Source organism: Balaenoptera borealis (assembly GCF_965194805.1).
Source record: "Balaenoptera borealis genome assembly, chromosome: 13".
NCBI classification, from domain to species: Eukaryota; Metazoa; Chordata; class Mammalia; order Artiodactyla; family Balaenopteridae; genus Balaenoptera; species Balaenoptera borealis.
This window is the reverse complement of record NC_138870.1, coordinates 59,535,681-59,551,192: the sequence shown is the minus strand read 5'-3', so window position 1 is coordinate 59,551,192 and position 15,512 is coordinate 59,535,681. Positions and strand designations below refer to the sequence as shown.

General features: G+C 39.7%; 1 protein-coding gene across 2 annotated transcripts in view; it reads left to right on the top strand.

The window, feature by feature from the left end:
• The window catches only part of PTPRR (protein tyrosine phosphatase receptor type R), a 260,447-nt gene that overhangs the window by 240,376 nt on the left and 4,559 nt on the right, over window positions 1-15,512 (top strand). For both annotated transcript variants that reach the window (XM_082351633.1, XM_082351634.1), the window contains 2 exons: window positions 247-404; window positions 3,962-4,075. In XM_082351633.1, the coding sequence (XP_082207759.1) occupies window positions 247-404; window positions 3,962-4,075 (272 nt within the window). The remainder of the gene's footprint in view (window positions 1-246; window positions 405-3,961; window positions 4,076-15,512) is intronic.

Here is a 15,512-nt window from a genome sequence, read left to right as displayed (position 1 = left end):
AACATATATACTAAATACATGTTTATCATTTAACAGAGCAAGACTGTCAAACTTTGACATCAGCATAGTTACAGTAAAGTTTTCTCAGGGTGAAAGAGTATTCTTCAAAAATCTCCTAGATTTTTTTTCCGCCTAGAAATAAGTTGCCAGCAAGATGGGAGTGATAGAAGGCATTCAGTATTGTGGTTTGGGTGACTTTGAGTTCCACAGGGCAATGAAGCATCTGGTGGCTGTTGCTATTTTCAGCAAGGAAGTCACACGCAACACGTGAAGCATTACTGGTACACCTCATGGCCCGATCACAAGACTCCAGCCAGCGCCCAGCCCCTTCTACAGCTCATGCTGGATGTGGAAGAAGACGGACTTGCCTCCGTGGGCCGAGGGCCTGTGGTTGTCCACTGCAGGTAAGGGATAAGCTGTCCTTTCTTCCTAAGCAGCTGTCCTTTGTAAAGTCATAGAGCAGGTGGAAGTTGGGTTTTACTTCCTGGTTCTGACTTGGCTGATAAATTAAATATGTATTGAAAATGGTTAACTTCCTCATACTTGAGGCTTGACCGAGACGATACTTAACAGAAATGAAGTGACATCATTAGCATATTTTCAGCAAACAGTCACACAGTGGAGAAAATATCACTTCTAATGAATAGCTCAGGGAACAGGAGAACTTATTCACTCAGTCCTCTACCTTGAAACGTAGATGGATTCAATTAGTCTCATCAGTCTCACATATGCTAGGAATGACATATGGTTTTTTAAATTATCAACAGCTTTTTGTTGTTTCAAGATGGCCCCTGGACTTTACTAAGATTGTATCTTGATAACATTTATTATTATGTCAAATTTGGTGAAAACCAGTCAACTATTCTAAAACTTACCTCATGAAAAACAGATGGAAATAAATTTATGAAATGGGAAGTGGGCAAGTGGTAATTCGCCAAAAGGAAAACAAAGTGTTGTTACCAGAACACGCAGTACTGGAGGCTGGGCTGACACAGCGACAGATGTCCGCAGTGGTTCCCTTCCCTAGCGTCTAGCTTAAAGGTCTTCTCCTTTAACTTATACCTCTTCCCCCTGTTTTCCCGTTAGTGTGCCCAAACTAAAGCATATATTTTAAAGTTATTTACATAACCGGCCATTTATTCTCCATACTTTCTCCAAATAATTGGTGTTACTTTATTGGCCCTCCTAAGTCTTGTAAGATAGTTTTTGATATTGTTAAGAAATAAAACATATTATTTTAGATTATAATTTTAGCCTTCTTTTGAACCTTTGTGGTTTAATTAAGAGTAAAATTTACTATATGTCTATTTATCCAAAGTGTCATTATCTAGTTTCTAACATTAGACCTCATCCTAAACTTAGCTTGGGGCTGAAGAAAAATAACTAACTGGCCATACTTTAGGGCTGGAAGTGTCCCCCACCCAAAATCATAAAACAGTCAGGATATCTAAAATGAACTTACCATTTCCCCTGTAAAACCAGCTCCCCTTCTGATTGCTATTTCTAAGAATTAGACCATCTTTTTTCCAGGCACTCAACATCAAATGTTGACAGTTATCTTTGGCCCTTCTCTCAACTCCAGCCTCCATATCTAATCAGTCACCAGATTGGCTTTCCCTTCAAAGCTTCTCCCATAATCATCACTTCCTGCCCAACCACCCAAGTTCAGGCCCTTATGACCTCACCCATGTATTTTAGAAGAAGTCGGCTAATTGCACATACACACCCCACTTCCCCATGCTCCACCCCTACTACAGCCTATTCTGTGCACTCGTCTTGGATGAGGTGCCTAAAACCCTCTTTCATCACATGGAGTCTACGCTCAACACTTCTCAAAGGCTTCCCATTCCCTAGAGCAAAAGTTCTCAACCTCCAATCTGTGGATTATCTATGAGGGCCATTGAACTTGAAATGACTTGAACAGATTTGAGTACATTAAGTTAGGTGAATTTTCTGGGGAGTGAAAATGCATTGTTTTCAACAAATTCTAAAAAAAAAAAAAAAAAAAAAAAAGTAAGAAAAAAGAGTACCATTCTTTTAGAGGATGATGTCCAAACCTTTTAGCTTTCCATATAAGATCCTTTATAGGCCCCACTGTACCTTCCCAGTCTTATTTCCCACTGTTCCTCTAATGTAACTTTCTCTTTAAGCCAAACTAGCCTACTCATTGTCACTCTGTTCTGCAGCAATTCTTTCCTTATACCATTCTCATCCATGGAACATTCTCTCTCCTTCATGATAACCAAAATGCCTGCCATTCACAGGGTATAGTTCAAGTCCTATCTCTTTATTGAGACAAACTCTCCATAGACACTTCAACTAAAAGGGACTCATTCCTCATCTGAATTCCTCTGCACCCACATTCAACAGGAAATAAGTGCCACGTAGGAGAACGAGTGCTATTTGAGTGCCAAGAGGGGAATTATTCATTCAAACCATGAGGATTGAAGAAAGCTTCTAAAAGTTGGAATAATGTTGAACAGGATCTTGAAAAAAGGTCCAATGTTTGTGGTTTTAAAAGGTGGTAGGGAGGGCATTTCTAACTGGAGAAATACCCATTAACACAAAAAGAAAAATTAGAAAATAGGAATTTTTTGCAATGATTCAAATGAAAACAATGACACAAAGGGTACAAAGTTGACAGCAAAAAGCTTGAAAGTTCGTCACAGTCATATTACGTAAGGGCCTGAATGCCATGGAAGGGTGCTTAGACATTGTGCTGTGACCATTGGGAGCCATCTACGGTTTTTGAGTAGCGAGTAATATGATCAGGTCCCTGTTTTAGAAAGATGAACCTAGCAGCTGTGTATATCATGAATTAGCCCAGGAAGAGTCTTGAGCCTTGGAAACCATAATGAGATCATTGCTAATCATAAAGTAAGATTTCAGAAACGTGAGCACAGTTTATAGAAAGGAAAGCATGGATCACAACAGCTCCGCAGAGGTGGAAAATATAAGAATTGGTAACAGATTGGCTGTGGGAGTTGAGAGAGGGGGAGATGTTGAAGACGGCTCCAAGATTTCTAGGCTGGAAAACTTATGGCTGCCTGGTAATGCCATTGAGGAAAAAGATAATTAATTCTGTTTTAGATACACTGAATTTAGATACATTGAAATGCAGCAAGTGTAAAATAGCAACAGCAAGAGTGCCAGCTAGGAGGTGGAATGCCAATCTAGAGTTTAGGAGAAACTTGGGGAATTTAAGTGTAGATTTGAGAAAAATTTACATTTGTGGTTGAAATTGCTGAGAGAGAGAGAGCGAGAGAGAAAGCTTGTTAAGTTGATGACTTACCGTCTGAAGGAGATTCATGAGTAAACCTTCCATGACAGGTAGTATGTCTGTTTAACTGTTACCTTGATAAAAAAAAAAAAAAAAAGACTTGGAAATATGTGCTTCTAGCCACATCCTCTCTCCTTAACGGAATTGAATCTTCAGTTATTCACTAGCATCTTCCACATCATTATATCCAAGACCAAAGTCCCCACTCTCTCCCTCAAATCAGCCCTCATTCCCCCTTCGTCTGGATGACGCTGCCATTCTTTCAGTCCTCCGGGCGAGTCACCTCGGACTTTTTGCTTTTCTCACTATTCAGCTCCACTCCTCCACACTCACATTTATGATGTGTAGAAGTCTTTCCCCTCCTTGCTACTGCCCATACCTTACCTAATTTCAGCCCTTAATTCTTCTTTGTAGAACAACTAGTACCTTTTTCACTATTCTCTCCGCCTACTACCTCCCTCCACACCATTCATCCTACTGCTTAGACCTAAAGGGAAGAATTGCCGTTTAAGCTCTCAGCACAGGGCTGGGTTTGTACACTCAGTACACGAGAGCTGTTGCTGCTGTAATTACTATTATTAATCCCAATGGTTTCCAATTTTAAAAGTACCTTTTTAAAAGAATATATTTTACCTTTGCTATTTTTCCTGCACCTTTTAACGCGTTACCTGTTCTTCTCAGTGCAGGGATAGGCAGGACGGGGTGTTTTATTGCTACATCCATTGGCTGTCGACAGTTGAGAGAAGAAGGAGTTGTGGACGCTCTGAGCATCGTCTGCCAGCTGCGTGTGGACAGGTGAGTGTCGGCGGGAGAGGGTGAGAGACACTTCAGAGCGGTGTCATCGTCACAACCTAATCCGATCAGCCTGACTTTGTCAACACCACAGGCTCTGAAGTCCTAACTCTCTGTAGAGATTTGTGTAAAATGCTTAGGAATGTACATTACATTAAAAAGCTATCAAAGAAACTGTCATTTGCAACACTGACCCTCAGGAGTCCAAAGCCAAGAGCTTATGCTTAACCCTTCCTTGTCTTTGATGCAGGTTGTTTATGGTGGTAGCTGTTCCTTCCTAGTCTCACATCTCTGTTCCTTCACAGGGACTTTGCATTTTCATTTGACTTAACTGAATCATTCATTTTAGGATCTTGATCCTTAAAAATGAGGCATATGTCATACCACCAAGAATCGTCTTTCTTTTCTCTGTTCCTTTTTTAATTGCACAAAATGCAGATTACAAAATTTACCATCTTAACCGTTTTTAAGAGTACAGTTCAGAGTGTTAAGTACATTCACATTGTCCTGCAACCAAATCCAGAACTCTTTTCATCTTGAAAAGCTCTGTACCCATTAAACAACAAATACCCATTTCTTGTCAACCACTATTCACCTTCTCACTCTATGAGTTTGGCTACTCTAGGTGCCTCATGTAAGTGGAATCATGCAGTATTTGTCTGTTTGTTACTGGCTTCTTTCACTTGGCGTAATATCTTCAAGATTCATCCATATTGTAGCACGTGTCAGAATTTCCTTCCTTTTTAAGGCTAAATAATATTCCATTGTACGTATATACCATATTTTGTTTATCCATTCATGTGTCAATGGACACTTGGGTTGCTGCCACCTTCTGGCTGCTGTGAGTAATGCTGCTATGCACATGGATGTACAAATAGCTATTTGAGATTCTTTGGAGTATATACCCAGAAATGAGATGGCCATACCATATGGTAATATTTTAAGCTTTTCAAGGAATACCATATTGGTTTCCACAGCAGCTGCACCATTTACAGTCCCACCAACAGTGTACAGGGGTTCCAACTTCTGTTTGTTTTGTTTTGTTTTTTGTAGTGGCCATCCTAATGGGTGTGAGTTGAAAGAGTCATGTTTACGTATAGATGGTTTGATCACCTTTGTGATGATCTCTGTTTATGCACTGAAAACAGAACAAACAAGAAATTCCTTTTCTTCCTTGCTCCGCAACTAAGCCTGGGGAAATGAACAGTTGAGTCAGTGACCGAGAACGTGCACAGGTGCGCATTGAGAACAGGCACAGAGACGAAGATGGTGTATGGGCACATGAGCAGTGGACCTCCCTGCTCTGCAGTTTACTGTGCTATCGTGGATGAAGAGTTGTTCTGAAAGCTGAGCGATGGTTTCTCTTCTTTCATTTGTACAGTGAATATTTATGAATCATCTCCTAAACGCAAGGCATTGTTCTTTATGCTGCACGTACTTAAACGAGATGAGTGTGGCTCTGCTCTCCTAGAGTTTAGATGCTAACAGAGAGAAGAGAAGAGATAATAAACAGCAAAGAAATAAACAGGACAATTTCAGACAGAGATAAATGCTCTGAGGTAATAAAACAAGAGTCACAGGATCTGAGCCTCCTGGAATTTAGCCCTGTGACCTAGAGCTTCCTAAAAGTAAAACTACAAAAGTCACATTTTTAAGTCATGCAATAAATATTTATTGAGCCCCTACTATGTACTAGGTCCTAGAATTTCAATAGAGACAAAAGAATTGTTCTGAAAATTCAATGAGAAAATATATATAAAGCACTTAGAACAGAGTCTGGCACACAGGAAGCCTTTCAATAAATGTTCACTTTGTTACTATCATCTTCATTATTATTAAAATCATCAATGAAGTTTCTCCAGTCTCTAAAAACTAAACATTCAAATCTCCTTTCCAGATGAGGTTTTCCCTCCCCATCCCTATCGTTCTTTGTTTCCTTTTAAATAGTAATTTCTAAGTCTTTGTCAGGGTATCTTCCCTCTATTTTTCTCTTAACTTTGGCTTATTAGAAGCTGTTTACCATGGTGATTAAGATTATGGACTCTGGAAATCTATTGCCTGGCTTTGCATCCTGGCTCCCACCATTTCCTGGTTGTGTGGCCTTGGGCAAATTATAAGACTTCTCCATGCCTTGATTTTCTCATCTGGAAAATGGAAATAATAGTATCTACTTATGTTATTATAAGGATTAAGAGATAATCTGTAAAGTGGCTGGCACATAAGCATGCAACCAAGGCTAGCCACAGTTATTATCAATAAATATAGCAAGAACCTGAACATGTATCTGTAAATTGGAGCTAATAATATATACCCCACAGGGTTGCAGTAACATTAAGAGGAGATTATACCTGTGGCGTACTGAGTAGAACATTTATTCTAGGTTTCTTACCCTCTCTCTACCCACCTCCCCACTTCTGCCTTTCCATACCCCTCATGTAACTACTTCCAAAAATGTTTTCTTTTTGTGCATAAGAAGATCAGCTTCAATTCTCTCTCCCCCTCCTCTTATAATTGCTGTCTTGGTTTCCTGAAACCCCCTTGCCTTCCATCCACTATTGCCCACCCCAACTGGAACAGGATCCATTTGCTTCCCTTCAGACTCCAGGACCTACCTTCACCAAGAAGAGGGGACCTATGTCAGAGAGTGAGGGGCAGTACCCAGTCAGTCTGGAGTTGCTCCTGCGGTGACCTTGATCTCTTCTGCTTTGTGCTTCTGTAGACAAGGCTCCTGCATGGGACTCACAAATCCCCCAGGGACTCCAGTTCATGTCCATGCACCCACTTTCCTATTAGCTAGAGCCAGAGCTCCATGAATGCCAAATACATAGATCTAAACAGACTCCAAGTTGATGTCCAACACCTGTTCTGACCCTATTTGGAACAACACCCTGAAAAAAGGGGGGGGCTTGGTTTGCTCGTTGTTTGGGCTCTTGTTACTCTTAGATCTTGTCTATTCGCCCTCCCATCTCCCTCCCCCGCCACCTGCTTCTATAGCCTGACCTCCACCTTGGTTTCCACTTCCCGGTCACATTATTCTGTCAAGTCTACCAAATTGTTCTCTAGCTCTGAAGAGAATCACAAATACATTTTTTAAACCATATCACAATGCCTCCTCTATCGGCTCCTTCCTTCCTAAAGCAAATGGGCAGAAATTTTTAGCCTTGGCCTTCCATCACCACCAAGGTCTCCCACAAGGCTTGTCTTTTTACTCCTGATAGGATTTTCAAAACATATTCAACTTCTCTGCTGATCTAAAGCCTATGGGTTCCCTACCCCCTGGGTCTGAATTACTGCCAATATGTGTCTCAAAATCATTCTAACTGATTTATTCATCAAGATCCCTTCTACATAAATTCTGAGCCACTGCTTCTGTTGTTTATGAAGCAGATTGTCTCCTTGAAACTTTCCTTGAAAAGTCTTTCCTTTGCCTTCCTTCCTTCACAGGATTAACAGATTTTCTTTTTCTTGTCTCTTCCTTCTGTTGTGCACTTCCTTAGTTATTATAAAAAGCAAAACAGAAAACTCCCTCCTTTCTTTGACTCCATCCAGCTTCTTCCCAACCTTCTTGCATCTTGCTTCATTTTTTCATTCTTTTCTTGTCATACTTCACTTTCAAAATTCCAATTTGTAGGTGACTGCTGCTGTTGACCATGGCTTTAACTCATATGGGTAAAGGGAAAAGTGGCCTCAGAAAATCCAAATGTCTGTCCTTCTGCTCTTGCAGCTTACTGTTCTTCATCAGTTCTTCAAACCTTGTGCCCAATCCTGGTCTCTGTGGCAGTCCTTGCCTTCAATTTTGTCTTCAGAACATTCCAAAATGCACTGTTGACAGCAGAGGTTTATTTAATGGTCTTCAAAGCACATGCCTCATTTAACTCCCAAAATGAACCCAAGAGTCAGAAAAGAGATATTCCTTGGCCTCACTTTTTTAAAATAAGGAAACAAAGAATTCAAGATAGCAAGTAACTTGCCCAATGTCACCTAGCTAAGAAAACTGGTGAAATAGACCTCTTTGGCATCTGGGACTTCTGATTTCTAACTCAAAAGGTATGACTGTTTTTGATAAAAGTAAACAATCTTTTGGAATATGTTTATTGCAAAATTGCTAGACAAAAACATAGCTCTTTGATCATTCTTTGCCAATAAAAAAATGCAATGACACTGTAATTTTTAAAACAATGGTTAATATGAAGGAGAGCTGTTTCATGAATAGATAAAGTGATATTGTCAGCAGTTGCCTTAAAAATATAATTTGAGGAACATAGAGAATTTGCCTCATCCCAAAATATCTATCTATGGAGGGCGCCTAAAATATCTGTGTGTAGTGAATGTTTAAAAGACTACTATTAGAGAGCCAATCTTTGGTTTAAAGAGTCATTCCTTTTTCAAGTTTCTTGAACCTACAGTTGAGAGGTGAGAGTGATACCTTATGTCTTCCTGGCTATTAACACTTTAAACAGGGTCGTCTATCCTTTTCCAGCTAGGGTATGTTAGCTAGAGAGTGTGTAACTCCGCACATCGGAAAGACGTTCAGAATTGAGGTTTTGATGAAGAGGAATTGAAGAGAGGGCTCCAGAAGAGGCCCTGCCATTGAGGAGACTGATAGACAGCTCTGGGCATTGGGAGGGTGAGGGCAGAAGAGCTGCAAGGCCAGCTACCTGATTTGCAGGGCCCAGTGCAAAATGAAAATGTGGAGCCCCATTTAAAAAAAATGATTAACTCTTTCAAGATGGCAACAGCAAAGCATGAAGCCAATACAGGGTCCTTCTCAGCACAGGGAGATGGGGCTGGTGTGACTGAGCATGTCGAGTCCATGCAGTCGACCCTGTTGGGGGATGTTTTAGGATGGGTGTTTGTAGATGGGTGTGAATTCTGTGTCCTGTGGAACAGTCACCCACAATCTCTGCTCAGAGCAGTTCTCCTGAATCATGCATACGGTCATTCATTCAACAAACAGGTACTAAACATCTACTGCTGAACATGCATCAGGCACCTGGGTAGAGCAAGATGGATTCCTTAACAGGCTTTTCCAGACTGTGTTTCTCAGGGCACATTTTAACGATTAATTACACTATGAGAACCCGCTAAGTGTCAGACTCTCTTAGCCTGTACTCAGGCAAAAAAAAAAAAAAAAAAAATTAAAAAGCTTCTCAATTAATTTTGAGAAAAAGCTATATGCTATATTTCTTAGAACCCCTCTCCACTTGGATATTCACAAAAAGTATTAAAGCATTAAAGGATCTGAAGTGTCCCCCAGCATGGAAATCCATTACACTTCCTTGAAGGACTCTTTCACATTTATTTGACCACACAAAACTTTCCTCAGACACTATCTAAAAGGCAGGGAAAGAAGCTGTAAGATAATAAATATAAGCTGTTCTTTCAAGAAGTTTGGTGGCGAAGAGAAGACTAGAGATGGCATAGGAATTTGAGCCTGGGTGGAGACCATTAAAAAGGGGAAAGGAAAGGGTGGGACTAATTGGAAGCATCCAGCTGAGCATAATAAGGGCTACAAAAGACAGAGCCAGTATATCAGAGGGCTAATATTTTGTACTCTGCAGGGTCCAAGCTCCATAGAATTTCTCCTATCCTCTCATACCCTCCTTAGCAATGGCCTCTGCCCACTAGTGATCCAAGGCTGCACATTGCATCTTTTTTATAGTTTACCCCCCACCACTTATATCTGCCTCCGCTAAGAAGTCCAGAGCCTGGCTCACAGCAAAGAAAAAGAAAGTGGTTTTGATACTGGAAACGGCTTCCATGATTGATAAATCAACAGTTTGAGCACTGAGTAGGATCAAAGACCTTATCAAAAACAAAAAAAAAAGAGAGAGAGAGCGAAAGAAAGAAAGAAAAAAAGAAAGAAAGAAAGAAAAAGAAAGGAAAAATTACAATGCTTGATCATTGTTATTCAACATAACATAAACAGGCAATTCGTACTCGGATCACAAGTCTGCATTTTAGCAATAAATTCAGATGGTCTGGTTTAGAGACGACTGTGTTATGCTGAATGGATGTTTCCAGTGTAACAACAATGACAGAACCATTTAGTGGATTCCTCACTCTCTGGCAAGACATTATTTTTATTGGCTTTCAGGCAACTTCTATTAATAGATGCTACAGTTCTCACTGCAGATTCATGAGTCTGTGATTCTCCTATTAATAATACTTTTGAGCATATTTTGAACTAAAATAGGATTTCTTTTTTCCAAATAGGAGTTCAGATTCTGTGCAGGGCACCCACAGGTGTTTTATTTAGAAGTGTGTTCATGGATCATTCCTTCATTGCCATGGTATTCATTTTTAATTAAAAGATGAAGTCAGTAGCAGGCAATTGGGACAGAGCACTGGCTGGTGGGACTGGGAAGCAGGCACCCACTGGAGAAAGAGGTGCCAGAGATTACTGGACCTGATGTCAAGGAGGTTGGTGCTAATCCTGGCTCTGACCCTAATTTCCTGTGTGACCACTTGTCACTCTAAGCCTCTGTGTCTACATATGGAGAAAGAGAAGTGGTGCATATCAGAAGCCTCCAACCTCATCTGGTCTGAGGACCCCTTTTTAAGAGTAAAATATTTCATGGACCCCAGCCTGATGGTTATACTTTGAATCCCGTAATGCTTATAAATTAATCCTGTTTTATTACTTAGCCCTTCCATGTCTTGCTTAAATCTTCTAATCTTAAATATCACTAAATTATTGTGATGATACCACCTAATTAAGAATTCCAGTTGCTATTAAAGCTAAACCAACACTTTCATCATATTTAGAGCCTGCTACAAGAGATTCATTTAGGCTTGTGTGTACTGTTTTCATGGTGTGAGATAGTGATGAAGGTCATTTACACATTGAGTCTGAGAGATGCACTTGTTCCTTTAAAAATAATAATAATAATCCATAATAATAAAATGGCCCAGGATACTCAGAGACTGCCCCACATGCATATGGAGAATGACTAAGGAGCAAGATGGTAACACCAGAAGACATCTAGGCAGGGAGGAAAAGAACGTGTTCCATTGTAGGTTGACCTCAGGCAATCTTTTCCTCACTGTATTTCTTTTCATCCCACTCGACACCTCTGAACTCTGGAAGAACTTGAAAACAGAATTTGGGAAGTGAAACACATAAAATAATTTGTGATCCCGAAGCCTTTTTTTTTCTCCTCTTTCCCTCTTTTTTTCCTTCCCCAGAAACAGGAAACAATCTGTCTAATCCACCTTTTTGAGAGTCAGTAGTGAAATCTGCAGTTGTCTTTGTACATCCTTACCTTGGAGGCCTTAAATTGGAATGACATCCAAAGACCTTACTTGTGGCTTCCCAGACAGGATAGAAAAATGCTTCCAGTGTGCGTCATATCATTGTTTAAATGTTTTGATTAATCACTTTAGTTTGACGATTTTTTTTTTAACTATAACAACCTAAGAAGAGGAATACATATGCCACCAGTTTCCTAGGCTGATATGTGTCCCTAGCATATTCTTTGTTTCCAAAACTAGGTTAAAATAATTCCAAAGCTAAAATTTCCACCTCTTGGTATAATTTTTACCAACCTCTGTCTTACATGTAGCCATATCCTTCTGCAATCCCAACTAATCCCAGAGATTCCCCTTAATTAGTGAATTTCAACAATCTCATTTGAAGATCAGGGATTGAACATTTTGGTTTACTTATTTTCAGAACACTTGAAGGTAAAGCTTAGAAATTGGTTTGGATTTACTTGGCATCACAGTTCTTGAGACCATAACAAGACATCCTATCGTAAAACAGATAATGCCAACCGAATCTTCCAAGTGGTTGTCAGGACGACCTTTTCCTTCTTCTCAGCTAGGAGTCAATTGAGTGTTAACCTGGGTGTTCAGAAGAAAATTGGCTAGTTTTCAGGAAAAACAAAATGGAACTCAAGATATGCTAGTGCATTGAGTTATCATTGAATTATCATTGACTTGTGTTCGCTTTTATGCCCTACAAATACTTTGTGGAAAAAAAAGTATCTATATTCAAGACACCTGGTCAGAAACAATCAAAACGTTTAAGTTCTTCGTCCTTGAAATGACATGGTATATAGACACAGGGAAGATGTCTGTCTGAGACACCCCAAGTTCAGCCCCAGACATCAGCCTTGTTTGACTCATGCCCAAGCTATCAGAGCTTTACCCGTGAGGCACATTAACATCCACACCTTTTGTTCTAAATTTACTGTACCAAACTTTACCAAAAGAATTCCAGATTCAAAAATAATAAAAAGCCAAGGAGCGTAAGTTCCATTGTTAGCCCAGAAGTGAGTCACCGCTGCAGCATTTCTTCTGTCTACTGATTAGACCGGATACGCTCTGGGCGGTGCAGCAGGAAAGGCTTGTTGCTCTTTGTATGTGTGAGTTAATAGTCACAAAAGGTCACAATTTTAACATGTTAAAAACCAAATCTCTCTCCTGGGCATCTGGAGGGGTTTTTTTCAACACACCCTCACAGTAGCAAAGGTTAAAAAATATATAGTTTTTTCTCTTCTAACCTGAGTTTACCCTCAGCTGACAAAGCTATGTGATTTTCTGCATAGCGTCCGAGAAGACACTGATTTTTTTGTTTGATGGGGCTAATGTGACATGTACTATCTGACATTTCTGGAAGGGCAGTATATCTGAATCCTCTCTGGCCTGGCCATACACACTGCTCATATTCTGTGGCCACAAAGAAATCAGAGCCTTGCACCCAACACCATTTTTGCAGTAAAAGAAGTGACTTTCTTCCAAAGCATGAAATGGGGCAGAATTAGGGTGAACAAATAATATGTCATCCAAACCTAGGCACTTCTGAGAGTAAAATGGGGCTTTATTAATAATTACACCAGGACAACAGGAGTAAATCAGGACTGTCCCAAGCAAACCAGATGCATGATCACCCTAAGGGCTTGTGTTAACTAAGCATTTACCAACAGAATAAGAAATAGAACACGTGGCATTTATTTAGTACTCTAAATGCCACTGTGCTAAGCATTTTATGGATTATCTCATTTAAACCTTGCAAAATGTGAAACTTTATTAGGTAAACACCATTTGACAGGCCAGTGGTTTTTAAACATTTTTTTAGTGAACAACAGGAAACAAAACATTGGGAAGACAAAATCTTCTACAAAACACCAATATGGAAAACAATTAACAATAATTAATAAAAGAAAGAAGGAAAGGAAGGAAAGAAAGAGAAAGAAGAAAGAAAGAAAGAAAGAAAGAAAGAAAGAAAGAAAGAAAGAAAGAAAGAAAGAAAGAAAGAAAGAGGAAGAAAGAAAGAGAAAGAAAGAAAGGAAGGAAGGAAGAAAGGAAGAAAGAGGGAAAGAAAAAGAAAAACAGTAAAAAGGAGAACTGCTGCCCTGGTCAAAACTGTGATTAGAAGCCAGTCCTAAAGGCCCACCCTCCTTCTCCACTCAGGCACCACTGTAGAACCCCAGGCTCCTGGGAATTCTGTGAATAGCCTTTGGCTAGACATTGATAGGCTCTGACTCATTTAATCCTCACAATCTTGATGAGGTTTGTCTTTAATGTCATTTTATAGGTCAGGAAAACCCAGCTGGGAGGAACAAATGATTTGTTCAAAATCCTATAGCTGATAGGTTCAAAAGCAAGGATTCAAACTTGAATCTGTCAGACTCCAAGTCCCCTTCTTGCCACTAGGTCATCTACCTCCACTGTAGGTGACTTCTAGGCTGGTTAATATTTAGAAACATATTGGGATCTTTCCATCTTGGCTTGCCCAACCTGAGCAATATGGCAGAGCTATCCTCTGCCAGGTGTGCTCTTAGTTCTACAAGGTCCTCTGACCTATGTGCTAATAAACAGTTTAAATGGACTGTCCCATTTATAGTTCACAACCGTGCTATGAGGCAGGTACTGTTGTTTGATTACCTCATCATTTTGCAGATGAGAGAACAGCACTGCAAAGATTATGTAATAAGGGTAAAGCAGCTAGTAAGTGGTAGTGACAGGATTTGTCTTGACAACAGTGTATGGTGCCTTTTAACCTCTTAACACACTTTGGTCCCTACTGGTAATGAACGTGATGCTTTGGCATTCCAAGTGCCTTTTCAAACTCACAGTGACTCTCACAGCTAACTGGGTTGCCTTGCCCTGCTTTTACATGACCTCACCCTTTGTTGATAATCTGACTCCTGTTTGGCAGTAGATATTGTAGCTTAATGCATTATACCCCCTGGGAAAAGATTTGTGCCCAAAGAGGATTCTCCAATGAGAGATAATGCTTTAATACGATGTACTAAGTAATGGTGGTGATGTCCGTGTGCTGCCTGACTGATGACAACTTTTCTCCACTGAAGCATCATCTTGATCACCATGGAAATCTTTTAAAATCTTAACTTTGGTCAAGTTTAAACTATGATCTGTTGGAGGTCAAAGATTATTTAGTGCCCGCTCTTCAAAAGGGAGTTGGATAAAGTAATTACCTTTTAAAGTAATAAAAAGAGCATCCCTGCTTCTTACCTTCGAAGACCAGCTTGCTTAGGAACTTTACATCAGTGGTATAGATCCAGACCTCAGCAAGTCCATGGAGCCCTGTCTGACCTGAAAGCTACCTGCAGTCCAAGTCAGAGCTCTCCTGGAGGCTGAATCAGTACAGGGCTCTCTTGAGGGTTCATGATTAATCTCGCATTGTTTATTTATTCCATAAATGTATTTTGTATATAGGCACTATATTAGCTTCTTGAGTATTTTTCACTATGTCCAGCCTAAAGAAGACTGTATTTGTCCCATAACAGAATAAAATCTGCAGGGTAATCCTAGAATTCAAGTTCTTACAAAGATCAACAGAGAATTCTACATACCAATATATGCAATTGGAAATGTAATATTTTAAAAGATGAGCGTAATGAGTTCCTGATTTTGAGTCAGCCTCCAGTTAATGCATTCTGGGATGTCCCTTGCCTTCTTTTAGTCTGGAGTTTATATGTTTTCATATAACATGAGACAGCATGGCCTGGGTAACTTACTTGACAGGTGTTTACTTAGGACTAGTAAGTGCTTTTCACTTTTGCAAATATGCAAAGACTATAACATCATGCCTGCTCTTAAAGGATCTAAAACCTAGTTAGACATAATTTTGGAATGGGATTAGACAGTATATCACACGATATCAAATTACTTATAATAAAGACCCTATCTTAGCCCTGTCTTTCTCTACTACCTTATAAATGACAGATAAAAAGACATAAGGCATGCTTGTTAACTATCTGGGAGACACCAATCTGGGAGTGAGAAAAGAGGCTAATATACTGAATGATAGAAATAGTGATATCAGTAAATAAGAACTTTGTGCTGAAACCAACAAGTTGTAGTTAATAGGAATAAACAAAAAGTTCTGCATTTAGTTTGAAAAAACTCAATAGCATAAGTACAGGATGGAAGAGAGCTGTAATTTTCTTTTTTTTTTTTTTTTTTTTTT